Here is a 19,348-nt window from a genome sequence, read left to right as displayed (position 1 = left end):
AGCAACTCTAAAAGCCCAGTCCCATGACACCTGCCATTCTTAGCTTTCCTTTGCCTATTTGTACCTTCAGTCAAAAAAAAAAAACAACAACAAAACCTTAACTCAGTGTCTCCATTTTTATGTTTTGAGTTTGGTGGAACCTTCCATTAACATTCCTGTTTCCTCTACATGGTTTTTTTTTTACTCCATTTACATCTTTCAGACAAGAAAGCCTTCATTGGTTTCTCCACAAGGAGAGAACTCCAGTATAAAATACTTCTAGCAACTTATCAAAATGTCTCTCAACACTTCAGGCTGTATATTGAGTGCTCTCTTAATTAAAACACCTGAAACTAATCCTCATCCTCAATCTTCAGAGGATCAAGTAATCCAGCAAATACACAAAGATGGCATTAAAAGACATCTAGCAACTTCTTAACCTTGGACTTAACATGCATTTTTTGTATATAATTTCCTAGGAATTATGAAATCTCTGTAAGCTCACAATGTCAGCATACATGGCAATGAATTCTACCAGCTAAGCTTTGGGTACTGCCTCTGCAGCAGCTCTGTGCAAGACAGCTGCACAGACATACACTAACAAAAACACAGTTCCACCTTTGGCTTAAATTCAATATTTTGTATTAAGAAAATAAGAGAATTGCAGGTAGTATGTATTGTATAGTTCAGCTAAATAATTTCCCTAAGACTCAAGAAAAACTAGAGTTTTTGAGGCAAGAATGACATTGGGCTTTGTTTTGAAGACTAGAAAAAACTACATTAGATAAACCCCACTGTAACGTAATTTTGTGTTTTATCCCTGGTTTTCGAAGTAAATGGACAAATTCTTTAATTTAAAATTTTTATTGTGCTAAAATGTTCTTAATTTTAAATGCAGTTTAACAGATTTTCCCCCTTACAAAAGTGCCAGTCTGTACAATGCATGTGAATTCTGAAGGTGTCCTCCCACCCAAGTGAGAGAAGTTCTGTTGTTATTTCCTGTCACTGTAGCACTGATCACTCACAACAGCTAGCTACAAAGATTTTGTGGCAGTTGAAGAGTCCAGCAGACACAGCATTGCTCTTAAGACACTAATCTTAGGCACAGTGCACAAATGTTTTGATAAATGCAGTCAATTTGACTTTGACCTGAAAATATTCTTCTGAAGATCAACAGCTGCAACATTGTAGAATATTAAAATTGAGTGTACAGTCCCATTTCTACACTGGTTCCATGGTGTGTATGCCACAGAAGTAAAAGGATCTCTTGGCAGTATTGCTGCCATTGGTACCAAAGCAGCTACAAGCAATAAAATTAATTTAACATGGAATTGTATACATGGGATAGATGGAAAAAAAAAAACAAAACCAAACACATCAAAAAGCACATAAAAACAAAAAATTAAACAACGAAAAAACTCAAAAAAAACACAACTTACATGAGATCTGATTTCATTTGTAATCTATTCTCCAGTGCTTATTCTCCTTTTCCAAATTTAAAATGCTCTGTTTAAAACCTAATTAAGCAGCCTCAGCATATCCAAAACATGCAACAGTAAACACTTTTCAGAGTTCATGCCCGTAATGATGTTACCAGGAGTTAGGATTGTGCTGTCACCTGTTGCTTCCCAGTAAAATATAGTTTTTCTAAAAATATATAGTTTTAGATCATTTCTCTAGGGCTCCTACTGATTTGTATTATATACAGCATCCAAGTTCACCTTGAAGAAGCAGTCTGTTGAAGTCTCCAGTAGCACACAAATTTATGGGTGATTTATTTTCTTAATACCAGGAAGATTTCAAATTTTGTTTTTATGACCTGCAATGGAAAATTGTTACTAAGTCTGAGTTTTTCACCTATTGCTCCCACCACATTAAGTAATTTCTTGTCTCCTGGAGGGTAGAAGGCCCTACACTGAAATCTCACAAGGCAACACAGGATTTCAGATGCTGGAACAGACACTCTAATGAAACTCTCTTCCCTACTTCCCTACTCTGCTTCCCTTGGTGTGTCCCCATGCTCTCTCCATCTTTTCCTCTGCTCCACATTTATCTGCAGACTTTTTGCATCTTACCTTGACACCTGCAGTGGTGTAAGGTCCTGCCAGATAGCAGCTAAAGAACCAGGGTGCAAAGATTGGGCTGGGACACTTGTACCCCATGACCCATGCAGGGACACTTCAGGTCACCTCATCAGCAGGAAGATGTGAACTGGTAACAGGAGGAAAATGTCTCTGCTGACCTGGCACACCACCTATTCCTGACAGGTTGTAAGGATCTGGCTGGAAAGCACAGTAGCAAGCTCTACACTGGGAGTGCCCCATTGATGCAGCCTCCAACATCTGCTGTGGAACAAGAGATGTCATTCACCTCCTCCAGATGCAGCAGACCATGCAAGACTATCATATCCTCTTTGGTTAAGCTTAAGAGGTACAAAGGCCACATCAATATCAAACTTACCTTCTTTTAAAGGTGTTTTTGGAGGAATATTTTCCTTGCTATCATGCTGGAAAGCTTTGGAAGGATCAAAACGCTTAATGCCCTGTACTGCACATAGCTGCTCCTGAAGATGTCTGCTGGTTTGCTTTTCCTTGGCTAGCAATGCACGCAGTTTTGAGACATCCTAGAGAAAACAGTACTTGGAAGTTAGATTGAAGAACAGGAAAAGAGCCTGCTTCATCATTTACTGAGGGAGCCATTTTGCCTAATGCCAAACATACAGACAATTACTGGTGGCATTAAAACCCAAGCCAAACATACAGGTGTAGAGAATGGAGCAGCACATTCAGGTACTGTGTAACACCACTGAGCAGTATGGCAGTCCGAAACTTTCAGCAGACAGTTTAAGTCTGGGACCCCAAAAAAAGGTAGGAAAGGCCAACCAAGCTAAGAGTAGAGGTATTTATTTTCTGCTGATCCCTCTGTATGTTGCAAATTCAGTCAAAAATAAAACTCTTGCATTTCTGGAGGCTGGTGGTTTATTGTAATCTGCTTCATGCAGGGAATTTAAGAACCAAGAAATAAGTAGCTTGCAGGATTAGTCTATAAATATTTAGAGCAACAAAGGCATCAAGCACATTAGTAACTTGCAGATTTCTAATTTTCATTTCACAAACCTGCTTCAGGTGGGTATTGTCTTCCTTGAGCTTCATAACATGCTTGATTTTTTGCTTCATGTTCTGGTGACCAAGTAGTTTAGCATATGCATCACTCAGTTTATTCAGTTCTTCTTGGGCTACCCCGTGCTCCTCCAGGAGTGCATTCTTCTCTGCTTCAAAAGCATCTAGTTGTTGCTGAAATACATTTGAGTATTTCAAATGTATTACATTTCTCCTTTCAACTACACAGAACTTTTTACTGAACTGAAATCTACCAAGGAAGATTAGTTTGGGAAGGTGAATAGCTGGCTCATTAGATAGCAACTTAGGAAACCACTGCAGAATAAATGCTTTAGAATGGAAAGTAGCATATTTACTTCTCCAGAGTAGAACTTGAGCCAACTGCAAAAGTCTTATGGTCAACAGATACTAACAAACACCTACTTCACAACACACCTGAAAAGGCTTAACTTTGTTATGTAAATCTTCATACAGTTTACGCCAGGTCTTGATCTCTTTCTTTAAGCTAGAGGTCACATCTTCACTTATGGTTTTCCTAAAAAGCAAGAATCACAGTTTTATTATGTTCCTTGTTACCTCTCAGCACTTCTTCCCAATAAAACTTGGCTATGCCATAATATGCTGTTTGAGAAAGTCACCTTGATCTTTCTGCTTCAAGTTCTCTTTTCAGATCTTGAGTTTGCTCCTCCAGTTTTTCCTGAAGTTTATTCATTTGTGCAAGGCAAGACTCTTTTGTTCTCTCTGTTTCTGCTTCTTTTAGTGCAAGCTTGGTCTGGACTTCTAAAAGCATCCTAAGGAAAATACCTTAATTTGTTAAAGAGCCCTTAAATCTAAAACCCACAAGTAACCATGGCTGAAAAGCTGCTAGTAGAACTGAAATAAAGGTTTGCACACACAGTGCCACAAAGAAAACAGTAGTAGAGAAGGCAATTAAACTTATGATCAACATTTTTACCTTTTCCCATAAGGATGCAAGCAATCCTTTTGAAGCAAAGACCGCATTGCTCATTTAAGGCTGTTCAATGGCTTTCAGCAGGGACAGTTTAGTAAATAGGCTTTACATGCAGAGATTTGTTCAAGCAGGAAATAATCAAGACTGTTCAGTGTGAATGTATGCAAGACTTCAAAAAGCCTACACCTAAAAGCATTGACCGCTCTTCAGCCCCAGCTGTTTGTTCCATCCCTTCCCTGCCACCTCAGCCAGGAAATACCTCTTCAGTTTTTCTTTTATCAGCTGTAATGAGACTGGAGACATTAAGCAGGTGGAAGGAAAGAAAGAGCAGCACCTTAACCAGCACAGAACCATAGAGAACACGTATCACTAAACTGCTGTTAGACAGTCAGAGAAGCATGTCCTCAAGCTACTGCCCTAACACAGCTTCTTGGGTGTTATTTCTCATCAGCTGCACTGTGGTGCCTCATATTAGGCAGAAAGAGGGCCTCAGTTTACACCACCACAGTGTGGCAATTTATGGATCATTAATTGCCTGTAAGCAGAATGTGAGGTGACATTGTTCACACTGGAGTGGCAAAGAGTGAGTTCTGCATTAAGTATTTGCTTATCTCCCCTGGGGATCTTATTTGCAGAGCAGTCACAGTAACTGATATTTCTGAAACAGCCAATATTCCAACATATTTCATTCAAATATTTTCCTTTTTCTCTATGTTCCATATATAGACAAAAGTCAAAATAACTGATTGGACAGACCAGTTTCCTAATGCATATAAGTTTAATAAATTTTGTCTGACAGTATTTTCAACCTTCTGTGCTGGGTAAAGCAAGAAACTTCAGCTTACACCAAATACTGATCTGATCTTCTAGAGTATCACATGAGGTTCTAGTTAGAAAGGCAAGCCTCAGTTTGCATTCTTTAGCTTAAGGAGAAGTTTGTCTGTGTACTACCTTGCACATTCTTCATTTGCTTTGTTTTTAGTGTGTTCTGCTTCTTGAAGCAACTGCAGATTCTCTTGGCTTACTTTTTTTAGGTTGGCAATTTCTTCTCGCAGAGAGGTATTCTCCAGTTTAAAACTGCAAATTTCTTCAGCTGATGTTTTCTTATAGCTGGTATTACAGTACAAATGAGAAAAATCTTGTTACTTCATGCAAAATACAGATTGACATGTTCACACTTTACAAGAGCTTGTCCTAGCAAGAATCAAAGATTTTACAATCTGAAGATATGGTAGCATACAGGCACTAATAAATCCAAAGGCAAGAAAGAAACTGCAACACAATTCCATAAAGCTGTAAGCAGTAAGATTATGACAAAATCAATGATACAGATATTGCTATATTTTGTAGATATTTTAAAACACAAAGGACCTATTCTCTCTGAAGCTTATTTTAACCAGCAAAGTATCTACAGTCTGTAGTTGGCATTGGCAAATATCCCACAGGATCCTTCATGGGTGACATACATCTAGTAATAACAGTATCACTTTTTATATACTTTCTAAACCTGAATACTTTAAGGCAAAAGAACTGCAATATTAAAATTAGAATTGCAAACTACAGGGAACTATTATCAATTCAGTGCAAATTTTGAGTCTATACAAGTCTTTTTGCATATTTCAGTGCCAAGAACACCATCACGAGTTACAAATCTCATTGTGATTCAACACCACTGAATTCCTCCTACTGGCTACATTTTAAAACAAGAAATATACAATTTCCTGAACTACACAGTGATACTGTGTCATTATACTTGCCTAATACTCAAGAAATAAATTCTTAATGCCACCAAATACCATCTCAAAATCCTCTGCTCTAATACCATGCCAACACTCACATGTGGTGTGAAGTGCTAAGGCACATAAATGAACAGTACATTTTATTGTCATCTTAGAGATAATGCCTGTCCTATAACTTAATAAAACTTAAATACCTTTCAAAGGCAGCAATAGTCTTTCCAAGTGTCTCCAGTGTACTGTTGTGCTCTTCTTGGATTTTCAATACAGCACTGCTATGCATCGCCTTGATTTGCTCCAACTCCACATTCTTCCTGAAATAAAAATTCAGCATTGCACTCTGGAGAGAAGTATGTGTGAACATCACCAAATGCTGCTATCAGTTACAGAAGGCTTGAAGCAGCAGAAATAAATGTAATTCTGACAAACTAGTAACTTCCCACATACTAAAGCACAACATCTTCACAACAGGTATTACTAAGGATTTCCCCCTCCTCTTATTTTCCAAGGGAGGTATAGAATAGACTGAAGACCTAATAGTAAACTTAGACAAGAAACAACTGGTTTGAAAAACCAGGACAGAAATAGCCAGTACAACATGCACATAGTTTACCCAGCACAACAAGATCTGAGCACTAAAATACCAGCCTTTCTAGCAAACCCCAACTGGCTTTTTTTTTTTTTGTTTTAAATTACAGCAATGTAAAACTGACTCAAGTTACTACTAGTAGTGATAAGATATCATCACTATCAGTAATCAACAATCAGCAAGAAATAACTTCAGATTTGTTCAGGTCTCTAAAAACTTGAATTTGGCTCAGAAGCTCTGTTTACACTACTAATTTAATATTTTTCCCTTCAAAGCTTGAATCAGAAAGTTTCCTTCACAAACCCTTTCAATTCTTCTTCCATCTGTGTGAGTTCAAGACCTTGAGATTTGATTTCTTGTTCCAGTTGCTTCACCAACTTTTCAGCTTTCTTCTCCTTCACATGCAATTTATTCAGCTCCTTCATGGTATCATTCAGCTCTTCTTCCAGAAGATGTCTCTCACTTGTTACTTCATCTTCAAACTCCAGTAACTTCTGCTGCATTGATGCAGATAACTCCTGCATGTCAAAGTACCACAGATTTTAAAACTACCAGTACTTTCTGGGTACTAAAGGACTAATCTGCAGTGTTTAAATTTGAAGTCTATGGGAAAAACCAAAAACCCCCTCCCATCAGCAATGATTCTTAGACCTATTAGGCCACACAAGCTCTTGCAGGCCAGTACCCATTTTGCCTTATTAATGATAACCTAATCTGTGGAATGCACGTCTCATGCATAACCAAAACAACAATTTTTAGTGCCAATCCTTGGGATTACAATCTATTTTTAGACTAATTTATAACCTGTACTTACCTTCTCTTGCTGCAGCTGAGAGATGGCCTCCTCATGTTTCTGAAGCAGTTTTTGGTGTTCTTGTTCCACCAAATCATTTTTTTTTTTCAGGTCTTCTATTTCAGCATTCATACTCAGGAAGTGTCCTTTGGCATCAGACAACTCTTTCTCTGCATAGAAAAATTGTAAATATAACACAAGTTACCTTCTCTATCTTCAAATAGCTACAATACATATCATAATACTTCCATTCCATCTTTGTTTCTGCCTTGCCTAACTACCAAAAACAAGGAAAGAAAACCCCCCAACAAAACAAACCCATACCTATAACCCATCTGGAAACACCTCAAAATTGGCTCGAGGTATACCACTTGAAAATAACAGCAGAAGTGTTTGGACCAAGCAATTAGCCTTCATCAGAAGAGCAGTACGGCAAGGAAAACAACTACATGAGCTCCCCAAAGCTTCTTCCACAAGCTAGCACAAAGAAGGCAGCTGGTACTGCATGTGTCAGACTGCAGAGTGGCTGGTGCTGGGAGAGAGGGAGTAAGGAGATGGAAAAGGATCCTTGCCACATTCCAAACACCTCAATGAACCTGTGTATGAGCTGCTAGCAGTGAATTCACACAATATTACACTGCTTCCCAGTGAGGAGTAAGGAACGAGAACTTCTTAGTGTCCACCTTTCAGATTAAAGCCACTCCTACAATTTCCATTGTATACTATCCACCCAAGTTATCCTCCACAGAAACAGCAATTCAGACTTAACAGGTGCCAGATGTGAAGTGATTCCCTGTTACTAAAAACATGCCTTGGTGTTCCTAGCTGGAGCTCAGACTTCTTGCTTGGAACATTAATGGACATTTCAGAAAACACCTATTTGAGATCCTTTAAGAGATGTGAGTGATCCCACATATGGAACAGTGTACAAGAACTAACAATTACCTTTATCTTGTTGAAGCAACTGACACCTCTCATTAAGTTCTTTCATCAGTTTACACGACTCTTCCTCTTTTGCTTTGAGGGTATTCCTCAGGATCTCAATATCTTGGTCTTTCTTACTCAGTGTCTCCTCCATCTGGGCAACTTCTAGTTTGTATTTCTCAGCTGTTTCTGCAACATTACTGTAGAAAAAAATTCAGGCACTTGTTACCACTAAGTTTTGTTTGTAGGCTTACACATCAACACAAAGGAAAATGTTTAGGACTGTTGGTTTCCAAGAGGAAAACTGCCTTCTTGAGAGCAATTTGTTGTTACCTGAGCTCTGTAATATATTCCAGGAGTTTTTCAGTGTCAGACTTTTCTTCAACTTTCTCTCTTTCAGTAGCAGACCTAAAACCAGTTTTTATAACAGATATATTTAAACAAATTAGAGTTAAGTAGTAACACATACTTTTCATCTCCCAGTTTTGCTGAAAAACTGATATTGTCTCTAAGACATGATTCTACCTTCTTTTCATACCTGTTCCAGGTAGTCTTTTCATGGTAGTAAAGATGCTAAGTCACATTTTGCCACAATATGCCACAAACATAATAATGCATCAACATAACACAGCTTTTGTAGCAACTCAGCATCTCCTCCCTCTCTGACCTGCACTATCTGCATTATTACCTTTGTGTATTTCAACAGCCCAGCTTGTGCTGCAGTGCCAGTTGTGCCAACACAGCTTGGAAGGTCACTATCCCCAGCAACAGCTACATGTTAGTGCACTGTTCCTGTGCAGCACATGACATTTCTTGGGCAGAATAGGAAGTACTAAATTGGAACTCACTCTCTAGCTACACAGAACTGCTGAAACCAAGAGACTCTGCAGACGCCTTTCTTCAGAGCACATGTCTGCATCAAAGCAGCTCTGAGGGCACCACAGTGGCTCTTCAAAGCACTTCTCTGGAGAACATGAATGCGTTCATCAAATCCATGCCAAATATCTGACTGCTGAATTAGGATTTCAGCTCCTGCTTTAATGCTTTTCTATTCTTGTTTATTCCTAACTCAGTAGCCAGAAATGTCCCATCCATACAAATGTCCTCTTCCAGCCTGAACAACAAAGATGTATGTCTTCCCTTCCCACCCCATACCAAGAAAACCTCATCCATTCCACACTGGAGGACAAAGGGTCGATATGATACAGTTTGTATTTTGGAAAAAGGTTAGATACACTACAGAAACAATGTTTCTATGGTCATTTCATCAAACCACAGCAGTTGTTAGAATTTCATTCCATCCTATTTATTTCAGATTACAAACACTGATAGCATCTGTTCCTTCTCAGTAGGGAGACAGCCTCAATTTTGATTACTACAAAAGAGAAGCATGGAAACACCAGGTCATATCATCTTATCTAATTCCCTTCCTAATACTTACAATTTTTCTTGTAACTGTGCTACTTTTCCTTTTGAATGCTCTAGATTCCTTTGCACTTCCTGCAGCTTCATTTCCATGTCTTCCTGCTTTGCCAGTGCAGTCTTAAATAAACAAAGAAAAAAACCACACATCAACAGTAAAATGAGACCTAGTCAAAAAAGGCATTGTGGAAGAGAGTGGTGACTGAAATTTAATCATCACTCCTGTTTAATGATAGCACCAGCTACTATGCTGAATGTGATTGCAAGTATCCCTCTGTAAAGATATCAGGCACTTGTGAAACAACTACCGCCACCAAGAGCTTCAAACTACACTGAGGATCACTGGTTTTGTTCCTGAGCAGCTCAGAATTACTGTCCTGTGCAAATGGTCATACCTTTTCTTTAGCATCTCTCATGTTTCTGAGCTTCATCAGCTCCATGCACAGGCTGCTCATTTTCTTCTGCACTCCATCATCAGACAGCTTGTTAGAAAAGAAGATAAAACCACTAAGTGTATATTTGTATGAATTGCTGTTCACAAAACCCTTTCAAAGTGTTTCCCTCCCACTCTTGTGTTTAGACAGAAAGGCACAAGATCCCAAACCAGACATGCTTTATATCAAAACAGATGCTGATCAGCAACTAAAGCTTCCTCTTGCACAGAAAGCTCAATAACAGCAAAGGCAAAGCCAAGATGCACTTTTTTGTCTGAATACCTTTGACTTTAGTAGTTCATTGCTTCTCGTTAACTCCAGAAGCTGTTTTTTCAGGCATGCAACATTTGCTGAAAGAGAGGTTTTCTCCTGAACTGCAGCACTCAGCTTTGCTTCAATCTTAACAAGATCTTCTTCCAGAGCCTGACGTTTCTTATCCTGCTCTCCACGTTCTCTCACTAATGCACGAATCTAAAACATGAGGTATTTTCTTTATTTCCTACTATCATTAGTTTAGCCTCTCCAAGTAAATCACAGGCATAGGTATCTAAACTGTATTTACTTTCAGATAACACATTCATATTCAGAATATGCATCTGCAACTCTCATTCACAGGAAGGAAATAACAGAATTGTGATGATTCTGTTATTACACACCATACAACAGCAATGTTTCATCTGACTTGTTTTATTGTACCGAGCTGGTACAACATTAAAATTAGAATAGTCTTAACTTTAATGGGCAACAAAAGCCAGGTCTCCTTTTTGGCTGTGACAGACAAAAAGGTAGAATATGACATTTGAGACACAAGGCATTAATTAGCATAGACAGGAGCATACTGATACAGTTTATGGTGTTTCTTAAGCATTGAAAGTACGACAGTGAGCAAAAAATTTCAGCTAGAGACTGCTCAACAAAACAGAACTTTTTTGGGGTAGCCAACAGAGGACTTAGTTCTGCTTTTGAAAAGACTGAGAATAGTTGTTCATAATCAGCAGGAATTAATGCAATTCCATTAGCTTTGTACAACCATAATATCTGATAATCTTTCTTTTGCACAGAGCTGTTTGTAAACTACTTGTATGCTGTGTGATGCAAAAGAGACCAATTCTACCAGCTTGTATTTTTTATTATTTTAAGTGGGAAACATGACAGGATTTCATTAACATAATGGATTCATACCTCCTTCTCCAGTGCCTTCTGTTTCTTTTTCTCTTTCATAAGCATAAGATCTTTTTTAGTCTTCACAATCCCATTAGCCGGCTTTGAAAGAGAGATGTGTTAGGAATCTCTACCTTCATAGTAGCTGAACACAATTAAATACAAGAGTGGGTTCTTCACATAGACAATACAACAAAGATACACAGCAAATAAAGGGTAAACCTTTGTCTCTCCCAGACAGGGCAGAAAACTATTACACTAGGATGGGGTTTACCCTTCTACTTTCTCATCAGCATTACTTTGAAGGGACCGCCCATAAACATAGGGACAGGAAGATCATTAACAAAGTTGGAGACTTTAGCACCCCTAAGCTTCATAAAAACATTTTAACACCTTCACCTCAGGTTTGTTTGCACAATTTCATCCTACATCATCAATACTTATGAACCTAATTAGTACATTAGGGCTATAATTTTTCAGCTTGTTAAACTATTAATCTTGAAATCCATATCCTTGCACAGGACATTGAGAACCTGTACATGCAGTATCATGCCTCCCTCTTTCTTTCACCACGGGGTTTCCACTCTGTGTTATCCAGTCCATGAGAGCAGGAATCAAAACACCATCTCCTTGAAAAGAAGGAGTCACACCATAATTACATGGTGAGCAAGAGGAAAAGAAAACACAAGAGTGTAGCACCAAATATAACAAGCTGCTCTCTAGTCCCAAGTTAATTACCACACGATTCCCAAGGATGCAGCAATTTCATTTTTCCTGCTTAGGTCTTAAGGAACACAGACACAACATGTTTCATAGTTCACTTGGGTAGATCAAATACAAACGTATGAAAAGGCTGAATTGTTTAAGCAGTCAGAGAGATTTAGTTGGGATTTAACAGTGCTACAGACACCACAGCAGAGCCTTACCGTTGATCCAAGAGATGTGAGTCTCCTTGCAGTTACTGGGGTGGGTGCACTCTTTTCACTGCTCAGATTTGTCTCATCTATAGAAGGATGTAGAAGAGAATGGTGAAGGAAGAGGGTGTGCATGCATATGGGGAGGCAAATATAACCAAACTACAGAAGGTTAATTTATTCCACCTGGTTGTTAGATTATAAACTTCACAGCCCAACACCAGCTTTACTTTTTTTACTGCAATCAACCAGTTCAATATTAGCCATCTGGGCACTCGACAAAGTTTAGAGAGAGACTACTAGGTGACAGACAGCTTTGATATTTCCACTTCTGCCAAGTTTCCCTGCCATGATCCAGATCCATAATGCCAGTTTTCAACTGAGGGATGCTTTAGATATTAAAAATGCATGAAAATATCTCTAACCCTAGGCTAATAAGTAGTTTTTTAGACCTCCAGAGGTCCCCCTAGTTAGCAGAAGTCACATATAAAGCTGTTTTTGGAAGATTCCAATAGATGCTTTTACAGCTGCTAATTTGAGCTGAAAGGTAGGCAGTGAGTCTTTGCAACAGAAACCAATTTCTGAACAGCAGAGCAGTAACAGCAACTAACAATTGTAGCACCTAAAGATATCATTGTGTTCTATACAATTTTTACTTACTCTTCTGTTTCCTAATCCCTTGGCATGCTTCAGAGGACAGCAAACTTCCCACTCCATCTGATGGCTTTACGTTACGGGATCCTTGCAGGGAGGTACGTGCTAGAAATGAGATTTTTCAGAACAGCAAAGAACAATGAAGGTAAATGACAGGGTTTTGAGCTTCGATGAGTTGATGCTGATAACACATCTAGGGTAAATCTACAGCCAAAATCTCACTGCGAGAGACTCGTACATCATAAAACCCTGTCTCTAGCACTGCCTCAGCCATGGCAAGCTCTGTACGTTCCTCTTACAGCGCTGTACTACGGAACCAGAGGCAAGAGAGGCTTGGCACCACTTTACTTACTACATACATAATACACGTTCGCTACCGTGTTTTGCATACCAGAGCTAGACACGAAGTCGGGACCTTCTACCTTAGAAGGGGACCCCTGCCACAACTCAGAGGGTCCTCCAGCATCGCGCTACTGGCTGCTCCTCACAGTAAGAGACTCACTGAGGCCGGTCCCGGCCTCCCGGGCACCGCCGAAGGGCTCGACCCCGCTCCCTCCATCCCCTCTCCTCACGTACCAGCGCTCCCATCGCGGTGGAGGTGGCGGCGGGACGGCGCGCGCACAAGCGCCATGACGGCACTGGGACCCCGCGGCCCGGCGTTCAAAAGGGCCAACGGCCGCAGCGCGCACCGCCCAGCCAATCAGCTGCGGCCGCCCCTCCCTCTTCAGCCAATCAGCGAGCCCAGCGAGGAGCACGCGCGCTGCGGGCCCGGCGGGGGCGTGGCTGGCGGTGCGCATGCGCGGGACGGGCGCTCCCGGCGGGCCGGGCCGGGGAGCGGGGCTGGGATTGAGGGGTGGTGAGGGACTCGCTCTGTGCGGGGTTCTGTGCGGGGCTCGACTCGCTCTGTGCGGGGTTCTGTGCGGGGCTCGACTCGCTCTGTGCGGATCGCCGAGCGCTGCCGCCGTGTCCCATGTCGGCTCCGTTCGAGGAGCGCAGCGGGGTGGTACCCTGCGGGACGCCGTGGGGCCGCTGGTACCAGACGCTGGAGGAGGTGTTCATCGAGGTGCGCGTCCCGCCGGGCACCCGCGCCAAGGACGTGCGCTGCAGCCTGCGGAGCCGGCACATCTCCCTGGCCGTGTGCGGGCAGGAGCTGCTGCAGGTACCGCGGGCAGCCCGGGGGGAACGGGCCGGCGGCCGCGCCCCACGCGGAGGCCGCAGGGCGCTGCGGGGTCACGGGCTTGGTTCGGTTATAAAATACCTCTGAAACCGTCGAGTCCAGCCTGTGACCGAGCACTGTGTCAGCCGACCGTGGGCTTTCCTTAAACACCTCCAGGGACTGTAATTCCTCCACCTCTCGGGGCAGCCCGATCCAATGTCTCGTCACACTTTCTGTGAAATTTCTTCCTGATGTCCAACCCAGACCTGCCCTGGCACAGCTTTGACTGTGTCCTCATGTGCTGTAATTAGCCGCCTGGGAGAAGGTTTGCATATCTGTGCCCTGTGGTGCCTCTCTGTTCTTTGTCCCAGGTTTGGTACAGTAAAAATTACATTCATTGGAAACAGTTTTGTTCACCTGCACGAGGTTCTACAGTTGATGCCTGTTCTCCAGTACATGAAAAGAGAGCTGGAAAGGGGCTTCTTACAAGGCCATGTAGTGATGGGACAAGAAGGAAGAGCTTTAAACTGTCAGAAGACAGTGTAATATGGGATATTAAGAAGAAATTCTTCCCTGTGAGGGTGGGGAGGCCCTGGCACAGGTTGCCCAGAGGAGCTGTGGATGCTCCATCCCTGGAACTGTTCAAGGCCAGGTTGGATGGAGCTTGGAGCAAACTGGGATATTGGAAGGTGTCCTGGCCCATGACAGGGAGCTGGAATGAGATGAATTTTAAGGTCCCTTCCAATCCAAACCATTCGGTGATTCTGTGAGAAACAGAGATATAAATTCACATGGATTTTAATATGGACAGCATTTCAATGCACAGTTTCAATTGCACCAGAAAGCAAAAAAAAACACACCAAAACAAAACAACAAAACAAAACAAAAAAAACCCCACAAAACCCAAAAAAACCAGCTTAAAAACAGATTTGCTTTCACATTTACAATGAAGTGCTCATACTGCCTGTACCCTGCATCAGAGCTAGATATTACTCCTGGCAAAAACACCTGCATTTTCATGACAAGATTCTTAAAAATGGCATTACCTGATGAAAAATACAAGCATTTTCAATGACTTCGGATACTGAAACAATTAAGGTATTAAATGCTTCAATTAAAAAAATAATTGCATAACAAGTAATAATTCTTTGACAAGCTACATACAAGCCTATACTTGTAGGGGCAGATCACTGTTTATTTGCAGCAGAATACAAAGTGGTTAAATTGTGAGTAAAACTATATAACTCAATGTGAACTAGGTACTGAAGAGGTTTTACTGATTTATAATATTGTACCTGTCTTTTGCAGGGTAAACTTTTTGACTCTACAGTAACTGATGAAGGAACGTGGACCTTAGGTAATTACCTATATCTGAAGTGACATTATAAAAGCAGTAAAACTTTTTAGTAGACACTGCAGAATAGTTTACCCCCTCTTTATTAATGGGAACGATTACATTCTTCCCATAGCTTTGTAAAAAGGCAGTCACTATTGCTGGATTAAGGAACTGAGGTATTACAAAAGCACTTGAGGCTAAGGTTAATGAGAAAATGCCACGTCCTGGAAGGTCATAATCAATGGGTTACAAACATTTCCACACAGAAGTTTTTTGCAAACCTTCTTTTAAAGGTAAACAGTTATGGTACAATTGTGTGGTCAATGACTCTCCATAATTATTACTTTTTATGCATTACATTTTTTGAACGAGTAACAAAATCTACAGTCTGAGTGAATCAGAAAGAAATTTAAAAACCACACTACGGTTCCTACATATAATGAGGGGAAAAAAAGCATAAATATTGTAAAGTATTCAGACTATTTTGGCGTTTAGCAATCATATTTGTGGACTGTGCCTCTCAGTGTTTTCCTATGAAGGAATTTCTTTTCCATTCAATATTTATTTTAAATATATATTGATAATTTAGTAATTTAAGCATTAAAAGTGTTAATACACATTGTAAAGCAAAGCCCTTTTTCAGTATACAAATAGTCTTCAAAATACACTTCTAATGCTGTATTCAGTAACTTCAGTAGAACTAAATGCCCTGCACATTTACTTTGAAACATGCTTTTGATATATTCTCTATGGCAATACACACTCTGTTTAAATCATCCGTTCATATTTTGAATATTTTGAATTTTGAATATTTTAATATTTTAGTTCATTGCTAAAACTTAGTTCTGGCTTTTGTTGATAATAACTCTCTGTAAAGCCTGACCTCAAGTTTTTTCATTATTGCCTTAGCAGAGTTGTCTTTATAAATAGATTACATCTTTGTTGTGAGCACCTCCAAGAGGTTACTTTGCAATAGAAGTATGAACTGTGTTTAATCCTTTAAAACAGCTTCAGCATCTTACAGGCCAAAAGGGGAGAGATGACAGTACAGGCTATCTTTGCTTCAGCCTTTTTTTTTTTTGTTAATGTTTATTTATTTATCAAGAACTAGGATGGCATTTGCATTAAGAATTTAAATTACTTCACATCTTGGGCTTGTTAATGGTGAATTCACCAAACCAAGGAAAGCACGTAGGAGTGAGTTTAAAGGTTGCTCTATGTGTTTTCATTCAACAGAAGACAGGCAGCTGATACGAATTGTTCTAATGAAGACAAATAGAGATGCTGGAAACTGTTGGACATCTCTGTTAGAAAATGAATATGCTGCTGATCCTTGGGTACAGGACCAGATGCAAAGGAAACTTACACTAGAGCGATTCCAAAGAGAAGTAAGTAAATACTCCTTATGTTTTTTGTTAGCACACAGAGGTTATGGCCAGAAAAAATGAGCAAATGCCATGGAAATATATGCTTTAGTTCAATACCTATAAAATGCTTACAAGGCTTTATCAGTGTGCTTTGAAGAAATTATTCTGTCTGCACTCTCTCTGCAGGGTTTGTGATAAGTTCAGGTGAGTTTGGAGGTGCTAGTGCTGTTTTACTAATTGCATCTTCCTAACAACTTTTCACTTGTTAGGCTACACACAACTTCTGTTATCTAGAATTATGACATAGCCATATTTACAATAAAATTCGAACATCAAACTCTACTGGCTATGTTTGTTTATAATGTAAGATGGAGTGGAATAGTCAGCTGGAAAAGATGTTCCTTGCACTTTTACTAAAATTGCCTAAATTGGCACACAACTATTCCTGTACATGTCTGCAGAGCTGTATAATTACAGCACTTTGCATACCAGATGAATCAGCAGGCTATGTACTGCAGCAGAGAACAGCAGTTTTATGAACCTTGTTATCCATCAGGGCACGTACTTGGATTTCAAAAGGCAGTTTCAAAGGACAACAAGAGCCAGATCTCTTATTTAAACTTTCTTTAATTTATTTTCTGGGAGGTCTGACTACTTGCTAAGTCAAGAACAGCATTACAAAGTTACTTCAGCAGTGGGCAACCAAACTGTGACAATTCAGAGTTTGTTGATGCATTTTCCAGGAATTTCAGTGCTGTGATAAATCTATGACAAGATGATTGTTATGTGTTCTTGTTACAATGGCAGAATATTAACAAAAAGCAATTTAGGGGTTTTGTTTGTGGGTTGTCTGTGATTTTTTAAAGCATTTTTATTCTAAATAATTTACTTACTAAACAGTTTTTAATTTTACTTCCATCAGAACCCTGGATTTGACTTCAGTGGGGCAGAAATTTCTGGAAACTACAGCAAAGGAGGACCAGATTTTTCTAGTCTTGAAAAGTGAACTTTTTATATGTGATCCTTTAGACAATTTACATGTTACAGTTAAGGACTGGAATCATGTAACTGTTGAAGACTTCAGTGATCTCTTTAATGGATTGTTGTCAAAAGTACTTCAGTGAAGAAAGATCTTTTCCAGCAGAATGAAGACAAAATGTTACCAGCTGATTTATAAGCTGTGATAACTTTATGATCCTAAGACACAAACTATAGAGCAAGGTGTACATAAAAAAGTGAGGTCTTTAAGCAGAATGTTTGGTTTGGGTGTTTTTTTTCCTTTTTAGAAACACCACAGTAAATGAATCAGTTATAAATCTACCACTTGTCTTTAGGCAAGGATATATTCTTTTTCTTCCTTATCTACACTGGGAAATCTCCCCATGCACCAGGCTGGGGCTGATCTGCTAGAGAGCAGCTTTGTGGAGAAGGACCTTGGGGTCCTGGTGGAGAATGAGCTGTCCTTGAGCCAGCAGTGCCCTGGGGTACAAGAAAGCCAATTATATCCTGGGGTGAATCAGGAAGAACATTGCCAGGGAAGTGATCCTGCCTCTCTGCTCAGCCCTGGTGAGGCCAGATCTGGAGTGCTGTGTCCAGTGGGCCTGCTCAAGACCGGAGGGACATGGATCTCCTGGAGCAAATCCACCAGAGGATGTGGAGGTTCTGGAAGCTCAGGAAAGGCTTTGGGAGCTGTGGTTTTCAGCCTTCAGAGGAGAGGCAGCTAAGAGGGAACCTCATCCCTGTCTGCAGGGAGGGCTCAGAGACCATTCTGCTCCAAGGTGCCCAGCAACAGGACAAGAGGTAATGGGCACAAACCAACCAACCTTTGTTCTCTATTGGATGAGGAAGGGAACTTAGGAATTGCAGATGAGAATACGGAAGTGCCTAATGCCTTCTTTGCCTCAGTCTTTAGTGGGAAGACAGCTTGTCCTCAGGACAGCTTGCAAAGCCACTGTCCATCATTTACCAACAGTTCTGGCTCACTGGTGAGGTTCCAGATGACTGGAAACTGGCCAATGTGGTGCCCATTCACAAAAAGGGTGGGAAGGAGGATCCTGACCTCAGCCTGACCTCAGTACCTGGTGAGGTAATGGAGCAGTTTATACTTAGTGTCTTCATGCAGCATGTGCAGGATGGCCAGGGTATCAGAGCCACCCATGGGTTTAGGAGGGGTAGGTCGTGTTTGACCAACCTGGTCTCCTTTTATGACCAGGTGACCCACCTGGTGGGTGCAGGAAAGGCTGTAGATGTTGTCTATTTGGACTTCAGCAAGGCCTTTGACACTGTATCCCACAGCAAACTCCTGGAAAAGCTGCAGCCCACAGTTTGGACAGGAGCACTCTGTGCTGGGTTAGGAACTGGCTGGATGGCCGGGCCCAGAGAGTGCTGGTGAACAGTGCTGCATCAGCTGGGGACCAGTCACCAGTGGTGTCCCTCAGGGCTCTGTGCTGGGGCCACGTCTGTTCAATATTTTATTGATGACATGGATGAGGGTATTGAGTCTTTCATTAGTAAATTTACAGATGACACTAAGCTGGGAGCATGTGTTGATCTATTGGAAGGGAGGAGGGCTCTGCAGAGAGACCTGGAACAGTTGGATGGATGGGCAGAGTCCAATGGGATGAAGTTTAATAGGTCCAAGTGCCAAGTCCTGCATTTTGGCACAATAACCCCCTGCAGTATTGTAGGCTGGGGATGGTGTGGCTGGACAGTGCCCAGAAAGGGACCTGGGGGTGCTGGTGACAGCAGCTGAACATGAGCCAGCCCTGTGCCCTGGTGGCCAAGAATGCCAATGGCCCCTGGCCTGGATCAG

At 40.9% G+C, this 19,348-nt stretch overlaps 2 protein-coding genes across 2 annotated transcripts; one reads left to right on the top strand and one right to left on the bottom strand.

Annotated features, from left to right (window-relative positions):
* Positions 1-827: 827 nt before the first annotated feature.
* HMMR (hyaluronan mediated motility receptor) lies at positions 828-13,511 on the bottom strand. The gene is made up of 18 exons (XM_023936273.2): positions 13,254-13,511; positions 12,684-12,782; positions 12,036-12,112; positions 11,131-11,211; positions 10,231-10,419; positions 9,910-9,996; positions 9,534-9,634; positions 8,426-8,500; positions 8,114-8,292; positions 7,190-7,338; positions 6,679-6,893; positions 5,984-6,100; positions 5,002-5,160; positions 3,737-3,889; positions 3,534-3,633; positions 3,096-3,272; positions 2,440-2,602; positions 828-1,798 (listed from the first exon to the last, which is right to left on the bottom strand). Exons 1-18 carry the CDS (start codon positions 13,306-13,308, stop codon positions 1,779-1,781), a joined length of 2,196 nt encoding a protein of 731 aa, XP_023792041.2. The 5' UTR covers positions 13,309-13,511; the 3' UTR covers positions 828-1,778.
* NUDCD2 (NudC domain containing 2) lies at positions 13,452-17,790 on the top strand. Its single transcript, XM_086851646.1, has 4 exons — positions 13,452-13,836; positions 15,142-15,190; positions 16,406-16,557; positions 17,459-17,790. Exons 1-4 carry the CDS (start codon positions 13,648-13,650, stop codon positions 17,540-17,542), a joined length of 474 nt encoding a protein of 157 aa, XP_086707772.1. The 5' UTR covers positions 13,452-13,647; the 3' UTR covers positions 17,543-17,790.
* The last annotated feature ends 1,558 nt before the right edge of the window (positions 17,791-19,348 follow it).

The sequence above is a fragment of the Cyanistes caeruleus genome, chromosome 15 (assembly GCF_971803275.1).
Source record: "Cyanistes caeruleus chromosome 15, bCyaCae1.hap1.1, whole genome shotgun sequence".
NCBI lineage: Eukaryota > Metazoa > Chordata > Aves > Passeriformes > Paridae > Cyanistes > Cyanistes caeruleus.
The sequence above is the reverse complement of the archived record's forward strand: the minus strand, read 5'-3'. Positions and strand labels throughout refer to the sequence as shown.

Excerpts from the sequence above, each read along its gene's own strand:
- HMMR (XM_023936273.2), bottom strand. The coding sequence starts at position 13,308 with ATGGCGCTTGTGCGCGCGCCGTCCCGCCGCCACCTCCACCGCGATGGG. Across the intron at positions 11,212-12,035 it reads TCACATCTCTTGGATCAACG|CCGGCTAATGGGATTGTGAA; the intron begins GTAAGGCTCTGC and ends TCTCTTTCAAAG. Across the intron at positions 1,799-2,439 it reads AAAAACACCTTTAAAAGAAG|GTCATAAAAACAAAATTTGA; the intron begins GTAAGTTTGATA and ends TTTCCATTGCAG.
- NUDCD2 (XM_086851646.1), top strand. The coding sequence starts at position 13,648 with ATGTCGGCTCCGTTCGAGGAGCGCAGCGGGGTGGTACCCTGCGGGACG. Across the intron at positions 15,191-16,405 it reads TGAAGGAACGTGGACCTTAG|AAGACAGGCAGCTGATACGA; the intron begins GTAATTACCTAT and ends TTCATTCAACAG. Across the intron at positions 16,558-17,458 it reads TAGAGCGATTCCAAAGAGAA|AACCCTGGATTTGACTTCAG; the intron begins GTAAGTAAATAC and ends TACTTCCATCAG.